At 46.9% G+C, this 12,719-nt stretch overlaps 1 protein-coding gene across 12 annotated transcripts in view; it reads left to right on the forward strand.

The window, feature by feature from the left end:
- gps2 (G protein pathway suppressor 2) overlaps nt 1-12,719 on the forward strand; it is a 31,389-nt gene that overhangs the window by 11,101 nt on the left and 7,569 nt on the right. For all 12 annotated transcript variants that reach the window (XM_073048775.1, XM_073048774.1, XM_073048773.1 and 9 more), the window contains exons 4-7: nt 999-1,117; nt 4,099-4,178; nt 8,106-8,182; nt 10,126-10,294. In XM_073048775.1, coding sequence (XP_072904876.1) covers nt 999-1,117; nt 4,099-4,178; nt 8,106-8,182; nt 10,126-10,294 — 445 coding nt within the window. The remainder of the gene's footprint in view (nt 1-998; nt 1,118-4,098; nt 4,179-8,105; nt 8,183-10,125; nt 10,295-12,719) is intronic.

The following is a 12,719-nucleotide window of genomic DNA, read 5'->3' on the forward strand; positions in this document are numbered from 1 at the left end:
CTAGAAAATGAATCTCAATGCAGTATATGGTAACATACTTTGATAATATACATACATTGATAATAAATTTACTTTGAACTTTGAGGGGGAGTTCAATAGGGTTCCCTGGAGTGTATGGCTAATGTACTGTTCTCCAGTGCTCCGACTGCACTATCTCCAAGCCACAACCTCACCTCTTGATCCGTTTGTTCATCACCAATAACAATGAGAGGAGGTGGAAGACCTCGAGGCCTGGTTCAAGGCAAATAACCTCTTCCTTAATGTCAGTAGGACAAAGGAGATGGTTATCGACTTCAGGAGAGCTTGCACCACTCGCAGCCCCCCCCCCCCCCCCCCCCCCCCCCACTTTTACATCAGTGGCACGGCAGTGGAAACTATGAGCCGTTTCAAACTCCGAGAGGGCACATCTCACACAGCCTCGCATGGTCCCAGAATACGTGGTAAAGAAAACTCATCAATGCCTCCAGCATCTTGTGTGTGTTGCTCTACTTTCTGAGGAGGCTGCAGCGAGCATCCAGACAAGATGCACCACGGTGGACAAGGAAGGCTGTACAACGGTAGACAAACCTGGCCAGTACACCAGCCTACCAGCCATCAAGGGCAGATGTACAGGAGAATGGCCACTAACATCATGAAGGCTTCCACATACCTTGGTCATGGATTGTTCCTCCACTCCCATCGGGGAGAAGGTTATGTGGCGTCCACACCAGGATGGTCGCTTTCTCCAAGCAGTAAGGCTGGTCAGCACCTCCACCCACTAACTCCACCACTCCTTTATTATTTCCCATCAGTCATCCCATGTACAGGTTAGCATCACTCTATGGACATACAATTTATCTATGGAAATAAGTTATTGTGTCCTTTATCCTTTGTGTTTTTTCTTGTGCTGCATCAGATCTGGAGTAACAATTATTTCAATCACCTTTATACTTGTGGACTAGAGATGACATTAAACGTTCTTAAATCTCTCCTCCCCCCCCCCCCCCCCACCTCACCAGATCTCCAAGATGGAACTGAAGCTGCAGAGTCTGCAGGAGGAGAAGCACCAGCTCTTCCTGCAGCTGAAGAAGGTCCTGCACGAGGAGGAAAAACGACGGGCCAAGATGAAGGAACAGAGGTACAAAGCTTGCTCAGCTTTCTCTTTTGATACCTAAAAAATATAGGGCGGGAGAAGTTAGCAGCTGCTGTTAAATATTTGCCAGATGCAAGCACTGATCTACCACAGGTGTAATTCCTCCCTTGTAGTTTGATGAAGTTTGAATTTAGATGTGACAGGTTCTAAACTGGAAATCCCACTGCATCAAGTAAAATCTTACATGATCAATAATTTCCCAATCCACCACATTGTAATTGTGCTTTGTGCTGACTGCTGTTGTGATTGTGATTGGTCACCGGGAGACACTGAAGCTGGTGATTTCGAAGTTTTTACTCACCACACGAGCAGGCATCATACTCTTAGGAGAGGCTCCCTGCTGCATTATTACATGACATTTTTATATGCTAAAGATCAAAGTTAACAGCAGGACTATTCTATAGTTACAATGTATTTATAATACTTCCTTTGAATTACGTATAGTTTTCAAACAGCTCCATCTTCACACCCACACACCAGATGCCCAAAACGAGTGTTAATCCCCATTGACTCCTGGGTGCATTCATGCACATGCAGACATCTTAGGCCAGTGGGGTGTTTCATTGTTTGCAATCAACCCTAGTCTGCAGCTCCAAGAACATCATTGTTCTGAGCTGCATTTTAAACTCCATCTACAATCCACGTTCAGGTTTGAAGACCGGTCCCTGTTGAAATTAATGGTTGCGATATAGCATAATTCTAGAACATATCCTAACACTGATGTAGCTCCAACTGCTACGTGACATATTACCACAGCGGCCAGCTGTAAGGTTGGGGTTCAGATCCCCAGTGCAGTTTGTACATTCTGTCTGTAATCATGTGGGTTTCCTGCCACAGTCCAAAGACGTATGGTTAGGGTTAGTGAGTTGCGGGCACGCTACGTTGGCGCTGGAGGCGTGGCGACACTTAACCAGCACAATCTTTACTAATTTGTTTTGACAAAAATGTCACATTTCAATGTACATATGACAAATAACGCCAATCTATTTTTCTTTCATGACCTTTACATTTCATATGTCCACCTGCTTTGCGCACCTCTCCCCTACTGTTGTGGTAGTTAATGGGTTAATCCTATGCCACTCAGTTAATCACTCACACGTGGGAGGGTTTCACAAATAGTTGAACAGCCTGCTGCTGATGTCCTCATGGTCTCCCATCAACGGACTCCTTAATCCATATTGGAACTTTCACCCGTTCATGCCTGAAGCTTCTATACCCTGGAAAGAGGCCTGCTTCCGCACCTATGCCCACTGGTCCTAGACTCTCCTATTATTGGAAGCATGCACTCTATCTTGGTCTTCAATATTCAGTTGCTCTAAATGAGATCCCTCTGTCCCCTCCCCCATTCTTCGAAACTCCAGTGAGTATAGGATCAGAGCCATCAAACACTATCTTTAGCCAGAAGGTGGTGAATCAGTGGAATTTGTTGCTGAGTCATTGGGTATATTGAAAGTGGAGGTTCATAGGTCTTGATTAGTCGGGATTATGGAGAAGGTGGGTGAATGGAATTGAGAGAGAAAATAAACCAGCCAGGATGTAATGGCAGTGCAGACTCGATGGGCCGAATGTCCTGATTATGCTCCTATGTCTTATGGAAGGTTGACCTACCAGCCCTTCTCTCCATTCAAATACATCTCTGTGACAGTAACAATTTCATATTCCCAGCTGATATGAAGAAGTTCTCAAGTTCATCGGTCTTGCTGATTAAAATATTCCTCCATGTGCCTTTTCAGATATGTGTCTGCTCTGTCAATTAAACAGGCAGTGTTCCTTTTCAATATGACCTGCCTCCCCCATTAGTAACTCTGCTCCCTTGAGCTATTCCCTGCAAAACTAGCTTAAGGCCTCCCCAACAACTGGAACAAACTCCCTTCAAGGATGTTAGGTCATTGTTATTCAATGCGAACCAGTACATTTATTTTGGGTGTTGGAATGGAGATGTGTCTCTACCAAAGGAGGTGTAAGGCATTCCTTTCCTCCGTTACCCTGCAGGTCACCCTTGGGCAAGGTGTAGCACCTGCTTGGCCCTTCGATCGCGGTCATGTGAAGCCATGGGAGCAGGTGGTGAATGGTCATAATGGTCATGTTAGAAGCTGGTGCATATCACAAGTCCTGGTTATGTGACTATTAACAAACTCTGAAGAGTATTGATAATGACTGGGGTCACCGTCTTGTAAAGACACTGCCCAGAAGAAGGCAATGGCAAACCATTTATGTTGAAAATTTTGCCAAGAATAATCATGGTCATGGAAAGACCATGATTGCCTACATCATATGACGTGGTACACAACGAACAAACTAATTATTTTATTCAGAGGTACAGCATGGACCAAGTCATTCTGACCCACCAAGCTTGCTTCACCCAGTTACACCTTTGTGACTAATTAACCTACCAACCTGTAGGCAAGTCATTGGGTATATTTAAAGCGGAGGTTGATAGGTTCTTGATTAGTCAGGGTGCGAAAGGTTACGGAGAGAAGGAAGGAGAATGGGGTTGAGAGGGTTAATAATTCAGCCATGTTGGAATGACAGAGCAGAATCAGTGGGCCGAATGGTCTAATTTTACTCCTGTGTCTTATCGGCTTTGAAGTGTGGGGGGGGGGGGGGGTGGGAGACCATAGCGCCCAGGGGAAACTCATAGTCACGGGGAGAATGTGGAAACTCCTTACAGACAGCAGTAGGAATCAACCCCAAGTAATAGAGTTATGCTGACCACTATGCTACTGTGTCATCTCCTAATGAGGTGGGGAACTCGGTCATCTTTCTGTGGGGAATGCGACTGCCTTTCTGTGAGAGGGCACAGTTGCATTTCTGTGGGCAAATGGCAGCCTGGTGATTACTGCCTGGCTCGGATTCGTGAAGACCTCTGTGAATGTGAGAGGCAAATGTGGGAGAGTCATGGGACCATATCAAGCCAGTGAACCATCACCTTAATTACTCTGCTCTCTTGTACCTTGTGTTCCCAGTGACTTGAGCACCCTGACACAGGCAGCATACCCACAGGCCCTGGCGATCCATTCTGGCCCACATCTGATCAACGTACAAGGTAAGAGCACGTCCGCAGTGTAACAATGTGTGAATGTTCCTGACATCACCTCTGAATTTGCAATCTGTAATTACTTGCAGTCCCCCGCCACCCCTCCCACCCCGAATCAGGGTCACGTGAAGCCATGGGAAAAGGCTGCGGATGGTCACGAGCAGCTGGTGCATATCACAAGCCCTGTATCTGCGACAACTGATGCCAGGCATCATTGATAATGGCTGGCATCACCTGTCTTGTAAAGACACTTCCCCGAAAAAGGAGATGGCAAACCACTTCTGTGGAAAAATTTGCCAAACAATCACGGTCATGTGTAAGGTTGAATCAGGTTCGCGGGTCTGGCAAGTGAGACAGAGAACTCGGACTGCAAATAAATATATTAATCATTTGTCTACAAACAGTAAAAGTTCATCCAAACATTCGTATTCCATAAGTTACATATACAGTCGGCCCTCCTTAGCCACGAGGGATTGGTTCTGGGACCCCTTGCGGATACCAAAAAACGCGGATGCTCAAGTTCCTTATTTAACCTGTCTCAGTGCGGTGGACCTTAGGACCCAGCGGAACCCCAGACCTTATTTAACCTGTCTCAGTGCGGTGGACCTTAGGACCCAGCAGAACCCCAGACCTTATTTAACCTGTCTCAGTGCGGTGGACCTTAGGACCCAGCGGAACCCCAGACCTTATTTAACCTGTCTCAGTGCGGTGGACCTTAGGACCCAGCGGAACCCCAGACCTTATTTAACCTGTCTCAGTGCGGTGGACCTTAGGACCCAGCGGAACCCCAGACCTTATTTAACCTGTCTCAGTGCGGTGGACCTTAGGACCCAGCGGAACCCCAGACCTTATTTAACCTGTCTCAGTGCGGTGGACCTTAGGACCCAGCGGAACCCCAGACCTTATTTAACCTGTCTCAGTGCGGTGGACCTTAGGACCCAGCGGAACCCCAGACCTTATTTAACCTGTCTCAGTGCGGTGGACCTTAGGACCCAGCGGAACCCCAGACCTTATTTAACCTGTCTCAGTGCGGTGGACCTTAGGACCCAGCGGAACCCCAGACCTTATTTAACCTGTCTCAGTGCGGTGGACCTTAGGACCCAGCGGAACCCCAGACCTTATTTAACCTGTCTCGGTGCGGTGGACCTTAGGACCCAGCGGAACCCCAGACCTTATTTAACCCGTCTCGGTGCGGTGGACCTTAGGACCCAGCGGAACCCCAGACCTTATTTAACCTGTCTCAGTGCGGTGGATATTAGGACCCGGTGGTCAAGCTCTGAATCCGCAGTGTTTCTGTTCATGAAAATAATCACAATCACTATTGAAAATAAAGTGGAAATAATAAAGTGATTGGAAAGAGGTGAAACGCCATCGGTCATTGGAAAAGCGTTAGGCTACGTCGGTCAACGGTGGGAACAATTTTAAAGGATAAAGTGAGAAAGGCCCTGCCCCGATGAAAGCTACAATTATTACTAAGCAATGCAGTGGTCTAATTTTTGGGTTTTTGATCCTCCACATCAACCCGGCACGGTGGAGAGCGCGCTCGGAAGTGGTCTGTCACTGGATCAGCGCGGTGCTGAAACACACATTCTTAAACATTTTATATGCATAGAAAGGTAAAATATATACTATATGCTAAGACAAACGTTTGACTAACTGATGCTAAATAATACCAGATGTACCTGTTCCAACTTAGTAAGAGAAATTCCGATTTTTTTCGATCCTGGTCCACGATAACCCACGCACATCCTCCCGTATACTTTAAATCATCTCTAGATTACTTATAATAGCTAATACAATGTAAATGCAATGTGAAATAGTTGTTATACTGCATTGTTTAGGGAATAATGACAAGAAAAAAAGTCTGTACATGCTCGAACAACAAGTGCTGGAAGAGCACTTCCGGGTTTTCGCGATTCGCGGTTGGTTGAATTTGCACATGCGGAATTCGCGGAAAAGAAGGGCCAACTGTACTAGGAAAAACTGAGTATTCAACAAGCGTACTGAGTTAAAAGCACTTGCAGAGCATACCTTCCTGATGGTCAGGAGCACCGCTTCCAGTAAACAAACCAAGTGAGAGCAGGCCTCTTCCACATGCTACTTGAAATTCAACACCATGCAGCTAGCCAATGGAAAAACGGGCAGTCTCTAAACTAACCAATCATAACAAAGGGACTTTCAACAATCAGAACAAGCCACGCCCCCACATGGCAAGACCATGATTGCCCACATCATGCGACACAGCACATAATGTTGATGACAATTTGCTTGCAAATGTCCGTTGTTTGCAAACCCCTTCTGAATCAGAATCAATTTTATTATCACCGGCCTACGTCATGAAATTTGTTGCTTGACGTCAGCAGTGCAATAAAATGCTCAATAATGAAAAATCTATTACAAATATATTGTGGTAAACGGTAGATACAGTGGAGAGGAACAAGGTAGTGAGGTGGTCCTCATGGGTTCAATGTCCATTCAGAAATTGGATGGCAGAGGAAAAACTTCCTGAATCGCTGAGTGTGTGCCTTCAGGCTTCTGTACCTGCTTCCTAATGGTAGCAGTGAGAATAAGGCATGACCTGGGTGATGGGGTTCTTAATGATGGGTGTCACCTTTTTCAGGCATGGCTCCTTAAAGATATCCTGGATACCACAGTGGCTAATGCCCATGTTTGCTGCTCTTTGCAGCTTCTTTCAATCCTGTGCAGTAGCCCCCCCCCCCCCCCCCCATACCAGACAGCGATGCAGCCAGTTAGAATGTTCCCCACAGTACATCTGTAGGAATTTGCAAGTGTCTTTTGTGACATACCAGATTTCTTCAGATGAGAGGGAGATGGTAGGAGGGCAGAGTGGGGGGATAGGAAGGGAATCGTGAGAAGGATGGAGGTCACGTGGCTGAGGAGGAAAGAATCTTAAAGGAGAGGACGATGGACTATGAAGTACCGGGGAGAAGGTGAGAAGCCGGAGGGAGGAAGCTGAACGTATCGGCAGTTTGTGAGGGTTGTGAAGGACAGCGAGAAGGGGTAGCGATGCCAGAGAAATAAGGGAAAATGGAATGGGGTTGGGGGAGGAAGAAGGGAAAAATGTTGATCTTTATTTCCAGCATCAGCAGTCTCTCTCTTTAGTTGGGTATTTATTGATAATTTTATAGTTTGGTTACTACCGCTGTGTATAAAGTGTCCAGGGAGGGGTAGCGCCTTTGGTGTAGGGGCTTGTCATGTCCATTCTGGAGCAGCTTGTTCGCCTTTAAGCCTCACCCGATGCTGAGCTCTCACCTGTTTACTTGCGACAGCGGCCACACCGGTAAACCGCTTTGACGGGTGTGTGTAGCCGATGGGCCTCCTACCCCGGGTGAGATAGAGGCAGGTCTGTCCCAGTAAGCAAAGTCAGCTCCGGCGGACTGGGAGGATGAGATCCAACGGCCGGGAAGGTGGTTTCTGCAACGTTCCATTGAGAGGAAGGGCATGACAAGGCACAGAGACATCACGGTCATCCACTGCAACCAAGGAGGACCTGTTGCGATGAATATTATTGTGACTAATTTTCTTGCAGGCATTCACTGTGAATACAAGAAACACAATAGAATCAATGAAAGACCACACTGAACAGATGTACAAGCTACTGGTGTGCGAAAGACAACTCAACAAACACAAAAAGAAAGAAATAATAATAAATATCAAGAACCTGGGTAGGACTGTCCTTGAGAGTGAGTCCGTGGGTTGTGGGAACAGTTCAGTGATGGGATGACTGAGGTATCCCCTCTGGTTCAAGATCCTGATGGTTGAGGGGTAATAACTGTTCACAAAAGTTCATCCTCTACATCCTCCCCCATCTTCTCAGGACACCCTCTGCCCTAACCCTCCATTCCAGTTGCCACAAGCTCCCCTCACCCACAAAGCAGCCTGTGTTTCACCTGACCTGTTCTCCTTTCCTTTTAGAAGGCCACGGGAGACCGGTCGGACTGCTGGGAGATCGCCCAAAGTCACAGATGTTCACATCTGGGGCCATCGCGCAGGTGGGTTCTCTGGGCTGAGTGCAGTGGGGCGGGCGGAGGGGGCACGGTTTGGTGCCACAACCTTGCAGCTCCATCCTATCCTGCTTTCAACGTTGTCTTCAGTTTCCCCGTCCCTCCCTCCCCCAAAGTAGTTGCGGCTTGCCCTCACAGAGCACAGTACAGCCCCTTCATGGTGCTGACCCATTTACCTACTCTTAAGATCAATCTTACCCTTCCGTCCTACATATCTCTCCATATTTCTATTACCCAAATGCATATCTAAGAGTCTCGTAAAGGGCACCAAATTTCTTGGTGTTCACCTGGCGGAGAATCTCACCTGGTCCCTCAACACCAGCTCCATAGCAAAGAAAGCCCAGCAGCGTCTCTACTTTCTGCGAAGGCTGAGGAAAGTCCATCTCCCACCCCCCCATCCTCATCACATTCTACGGGGGTTGTATTGAGAGTATCCTGAGCAGCTGCATCACTGCCTGGTTCGGAAATTGCACCATCTCGGATCGCAAGACCCTGCAGCGGATAGTGAGGTCATCGGGGTCTCTCTTCCTGCCATCACGGACATTTACACTACACGCTGCATCCGCAAAGGAAACCGCATTATGAAGGACCCCATGCACCCCTCATACAAACTCTTCTCCCTCCTGCCATCTGGGAAAAGGCACCGAAGCATTCGAGCCCTCACAACCAGACTATGTAACAGTTTCTTCCCCCAAACTATCAGACTCCTCAATACCCGAAGCCTGGAGTGACACCTTACTGCCCTATTGTCCTGTTTATTATTTATTGTAATGCCTGCACTGCTTTGTTTACTTTATGCAGTCCTGAGTAGGTCTGTAGTCTAGTTTTTTACTTAGTTCAGTCTAGTTTTTGTACTGTGTCATGTAACACCATGGTCCTGAAAAACGTCGTCTCATGTTTACTATGCACTGTACCAGCAGTTATGGTCGAAATGACAATAAAAGTGACTTGACTCTTAAAAGCCTCTAATGTATCAGTCCTCTGTCACCACTGATAACATGTTTCACACACCCACTACACGCTGTGTGGGGGGAAAATCTACCTATGACATCCCCCTACACTACCCTCCAATCACCTTAAATTTATGCCCCCTCATGTTAGCAATTTCCACTCAATCTATGCCTCCTATCAGCTTGTACACCTCTTTCAAGTCTTCATCCTTCTACACTCCAAGAAAAAAATCACTATTTCACTCAGCCTATCCTCATAAGACATGCTCTTCAATCTATGAGGCATCCTGGTAAATCTCCCCTGCACCCTCTAAAGCTTCCACATCCTTCCTGTAATGAGGCGACCAGAACTGAACACAGTGTGGTCTAGCCAGGGTTTTATAGAACTGCAACATTATCTCGCGGCTCTTAGACTCAGTCCTCTGACTTATCTATCCTAGTGTCTTTCAAAATTTCCAGCACATCCTCTTTCTTAAAGTCGACGTGTTCTAGCAGATCAGCCTGTTTTATGCTGCCTTTGTGGACATCAAGAAATTAAATGTAGAGCAGTACAGGCCCTTCATTGTGCTGACCTTTTAACAAATTCCAAGATCAATTTAACCCTCCCCTTATACATAGCCCTCCATTTTTCATTCATCCATGTGTTAGGTTTGGTGGCAGGGTGGAGATGCGTCTCTACCAGAGGAGGTGCTCCTTCCCTCCGCAAGCCTGCAGGTCACCTTGGGCAAGGTGTAGCACACCCCCCCCCCCACCCGATCAGGGTTTGTGAAGCAATGGAAGACAGATTTCAAAAGTCTCCGTCCCGCTGTCGTATTGGTTTGCCCACTCTCTGCCCCACCCTGCCTCTCTCTCTCTCTGCCCCACTCTGCTCCACTCTGTCTCTCTCTCCCCCTCCCCTCCCCCCCACTGCCCTCTGCCTGTCTCTTCTCTTGCCCGTTTCCCTCCCCCCGCCCCATCTCACACTGGTGTTTGTCTCTCCAGAATCGTGCATTCACGGCGCAGGCTGGGTTCACGACGGCACAGGGTGACCATCCTCAGTATCAGACTGGCCAAGCAGGACACAGCAGTTACCCTGTCAACCAGACACAGCACGGACCGCCTTATGGACCAGGACAGGCTGTGACTTACACCAGCAGCCAACAGCTTCGAGGTGAGACAACTGCTAAGCACACACAATCCGTTATACATCGGTGTCTTGTACACTGGAACTTAGTGTTTATGTCAGAGAGCACTGGGTAAGCGCACTCCTTGCACACATTTACAGACATTGCCTTGTCCTCCTGCCGTCGTCATGCTGAGTGTGTGTACTTCAATGTCTTCCCCGGTGTTTTCTCAGAATCGGTCCTGAACCAAGCTGATGTACTTTTAAGGTGCCTTTCCCGCCAAACACTTTAGAAATGCGGCTGTGTAGATTTGTGTATGTTGTTTGTATTCTGTATTTAATGTAGATACTTGTTTATTTTGTAAAATGTTTGTTACTACATTGTGAGGTGCAGCATATTATGATTCATGTGTAGTCTTCAGTTAACTTTGGTAATTAAAGATGGCGCGCCCTGGTGCCTGATAAAACAGGGCTTTTTGCCTTCAGTAGGAGGAGAAAGGTGGGGACTGCTAGGAGTTCACACTGGATTAAAAATTAGTACAGAGCAATTGTACTGTTTCTTGTAGTTTTAGCGGTTTTAACACAGAACATAGAAGAGTTCAGCATAGGAATACACCATTTGGCCCACAATGTTGTGCCGATCCAGCTAAAAGGCAAATCAGAAACACCCAAACACTAAACACTCCTACCTCCACCACGTCCAAACGTCTCTTAAAAGCCTCTAATGTATTTGCTTCTGCCACCATTCCAGGCATCCACCACTCTGAGTAAAAAACTTACCCCTCCCATCCCCTTTGAACCTCCCCCCTCTCACCTCCAATGCATGTCCTCTGGTATTAGACATTTCAACCTTGGAAAAATAAACTCCCTGTCTGCTCTATCTGTGCCTCTCATAATCTTATAAACCTCTATCAGATCCCCACCCCCCCAACCTCTGGCACTCCAGAAGAAACAACCCGTTGATGCAGCCTCTCCTGATAGCATGCCCTCTAAACCAGGCGGCATCTTCCCCTCTCCAATCTGATTTCTGAATGGACATTGAACCCATGAACACTACCTCACTACTTTTTTATTTCTTATATATTGCACAACAAATTTAATTTAGGCTTTTTATATGTATATATAAAATCACTGTAATTAATGCTTTTATTTTATGTATTGCAAAGTACTGCTGCTGCAAAGTCAAAAAAATTTCACAACATATGCCAGCGATAAATAGTCCATGCCGACCGAGAGCTAGTCCCCAATTGCAGGCACTTGGTATATATCCCTCTTAACTTCTTTCCAATTGCCTTTACAACATTGTAACTCTATCCTCCTCTACCACTTCTTCTGGCAGATTGTTCCATGTACTGAACACTGAGAGACATAACTCTCAAGTCCCCTTTAAATCTCCCTCTCTCCTTAGAAACCTATGCTCCTTGTTGTAGCTCCCTTACTCTGGGGGGGAGGGGGGGGCAAAGATAATGACCACCCACTGTCTCCATCCTAAATAAGGTCAGCCTCCTTCTTTCCAGGGAAAACAGCCCCAGCCTATCCAGGCATAAGACAGATTATAGATAGCGAAATCCTTCAGTTTCAAGTTTAATTATCATTCAACCATACATGGAATACCCATGAATACAGCCAAAAGAAACAGTGTTATTCCAGGGCCAAGGTGCAACACATTGTACCAATGGTCACATACAGCACAGGGCACATAAAGCACATATAAGATAGCATCCACATTTTGTGTGCGTTGTGCAAGGTACACACAGAGAAGATAACAAACTGAAACTGAAGGAGCTGGACTTGGTTTGGATCGTGCTGCTACCTGCGGCTGAGAGGTGTCGGTGAACCAAGGAGGTGTGCAAGTGATCGTCGTGGTCGCTTTTCTCCTAATCGCAAGAACCCGTTGGACACTGTTAGTGTGAAACGCTGCAAGTCCAATTCACTGATATATTGGCGGACGGCAGGGGAGCTGCGTGGCCTCGGTAATAGCAAGGACTAGGCCTCGATCCATGGTGCTGCCTGTTTATAGTTGCCCAGGAGACAGGTTCCAACGGAGGTGGTGTGGCACGGAGTCCAAAGCTGGGGTTGGTGCTGCCCCCCAGTGTTCACTCGGCAGAAGACAAGCCGTATTGCGTTCCATTGCAGACTGCTGCAATGTTCATAGACTCAGGGTCTTGGACCATATACTTTTTGTGTGACTGTATCTTACAGATATCTGATATGTGGTTTTTGGGGACGTAAACGCCGTTTTAGTGTGGATGGAGGGTAAAAACAAAGAGAAAAAGCTTTGGTTACGGATTTATCCGGTGTAGTGTGGATGTAGCCTGAGAACGGTCTCAGGTTTAACGGGTCATTACCTGGAGATCCTTGTGTCTGTATTCAATTGGTCTAATTATACTATCCAAGAGCAAGAATCAGTTCAGAGTCCACAGAATGGGGGAGAGACAACTGGTTTGTCTGCTTCCCCTGTCATTGATTCATC

Source organism: Hemitrygon akajei, chromosome 6 (genome assembly GCF_048418815.1).
Source record: "Hemitrygon akajei chromosome 6, sHemAka1.3, whole genome shotgun sequence".
NCBI classification, from domain to species: domain Eukaryota; kingdom Metazoa; phylum Chordata; class Chondrichthyes; order Myliobatiformes; family Dasyatidae; genus Hemitrygon; species Hemitrygon akajei.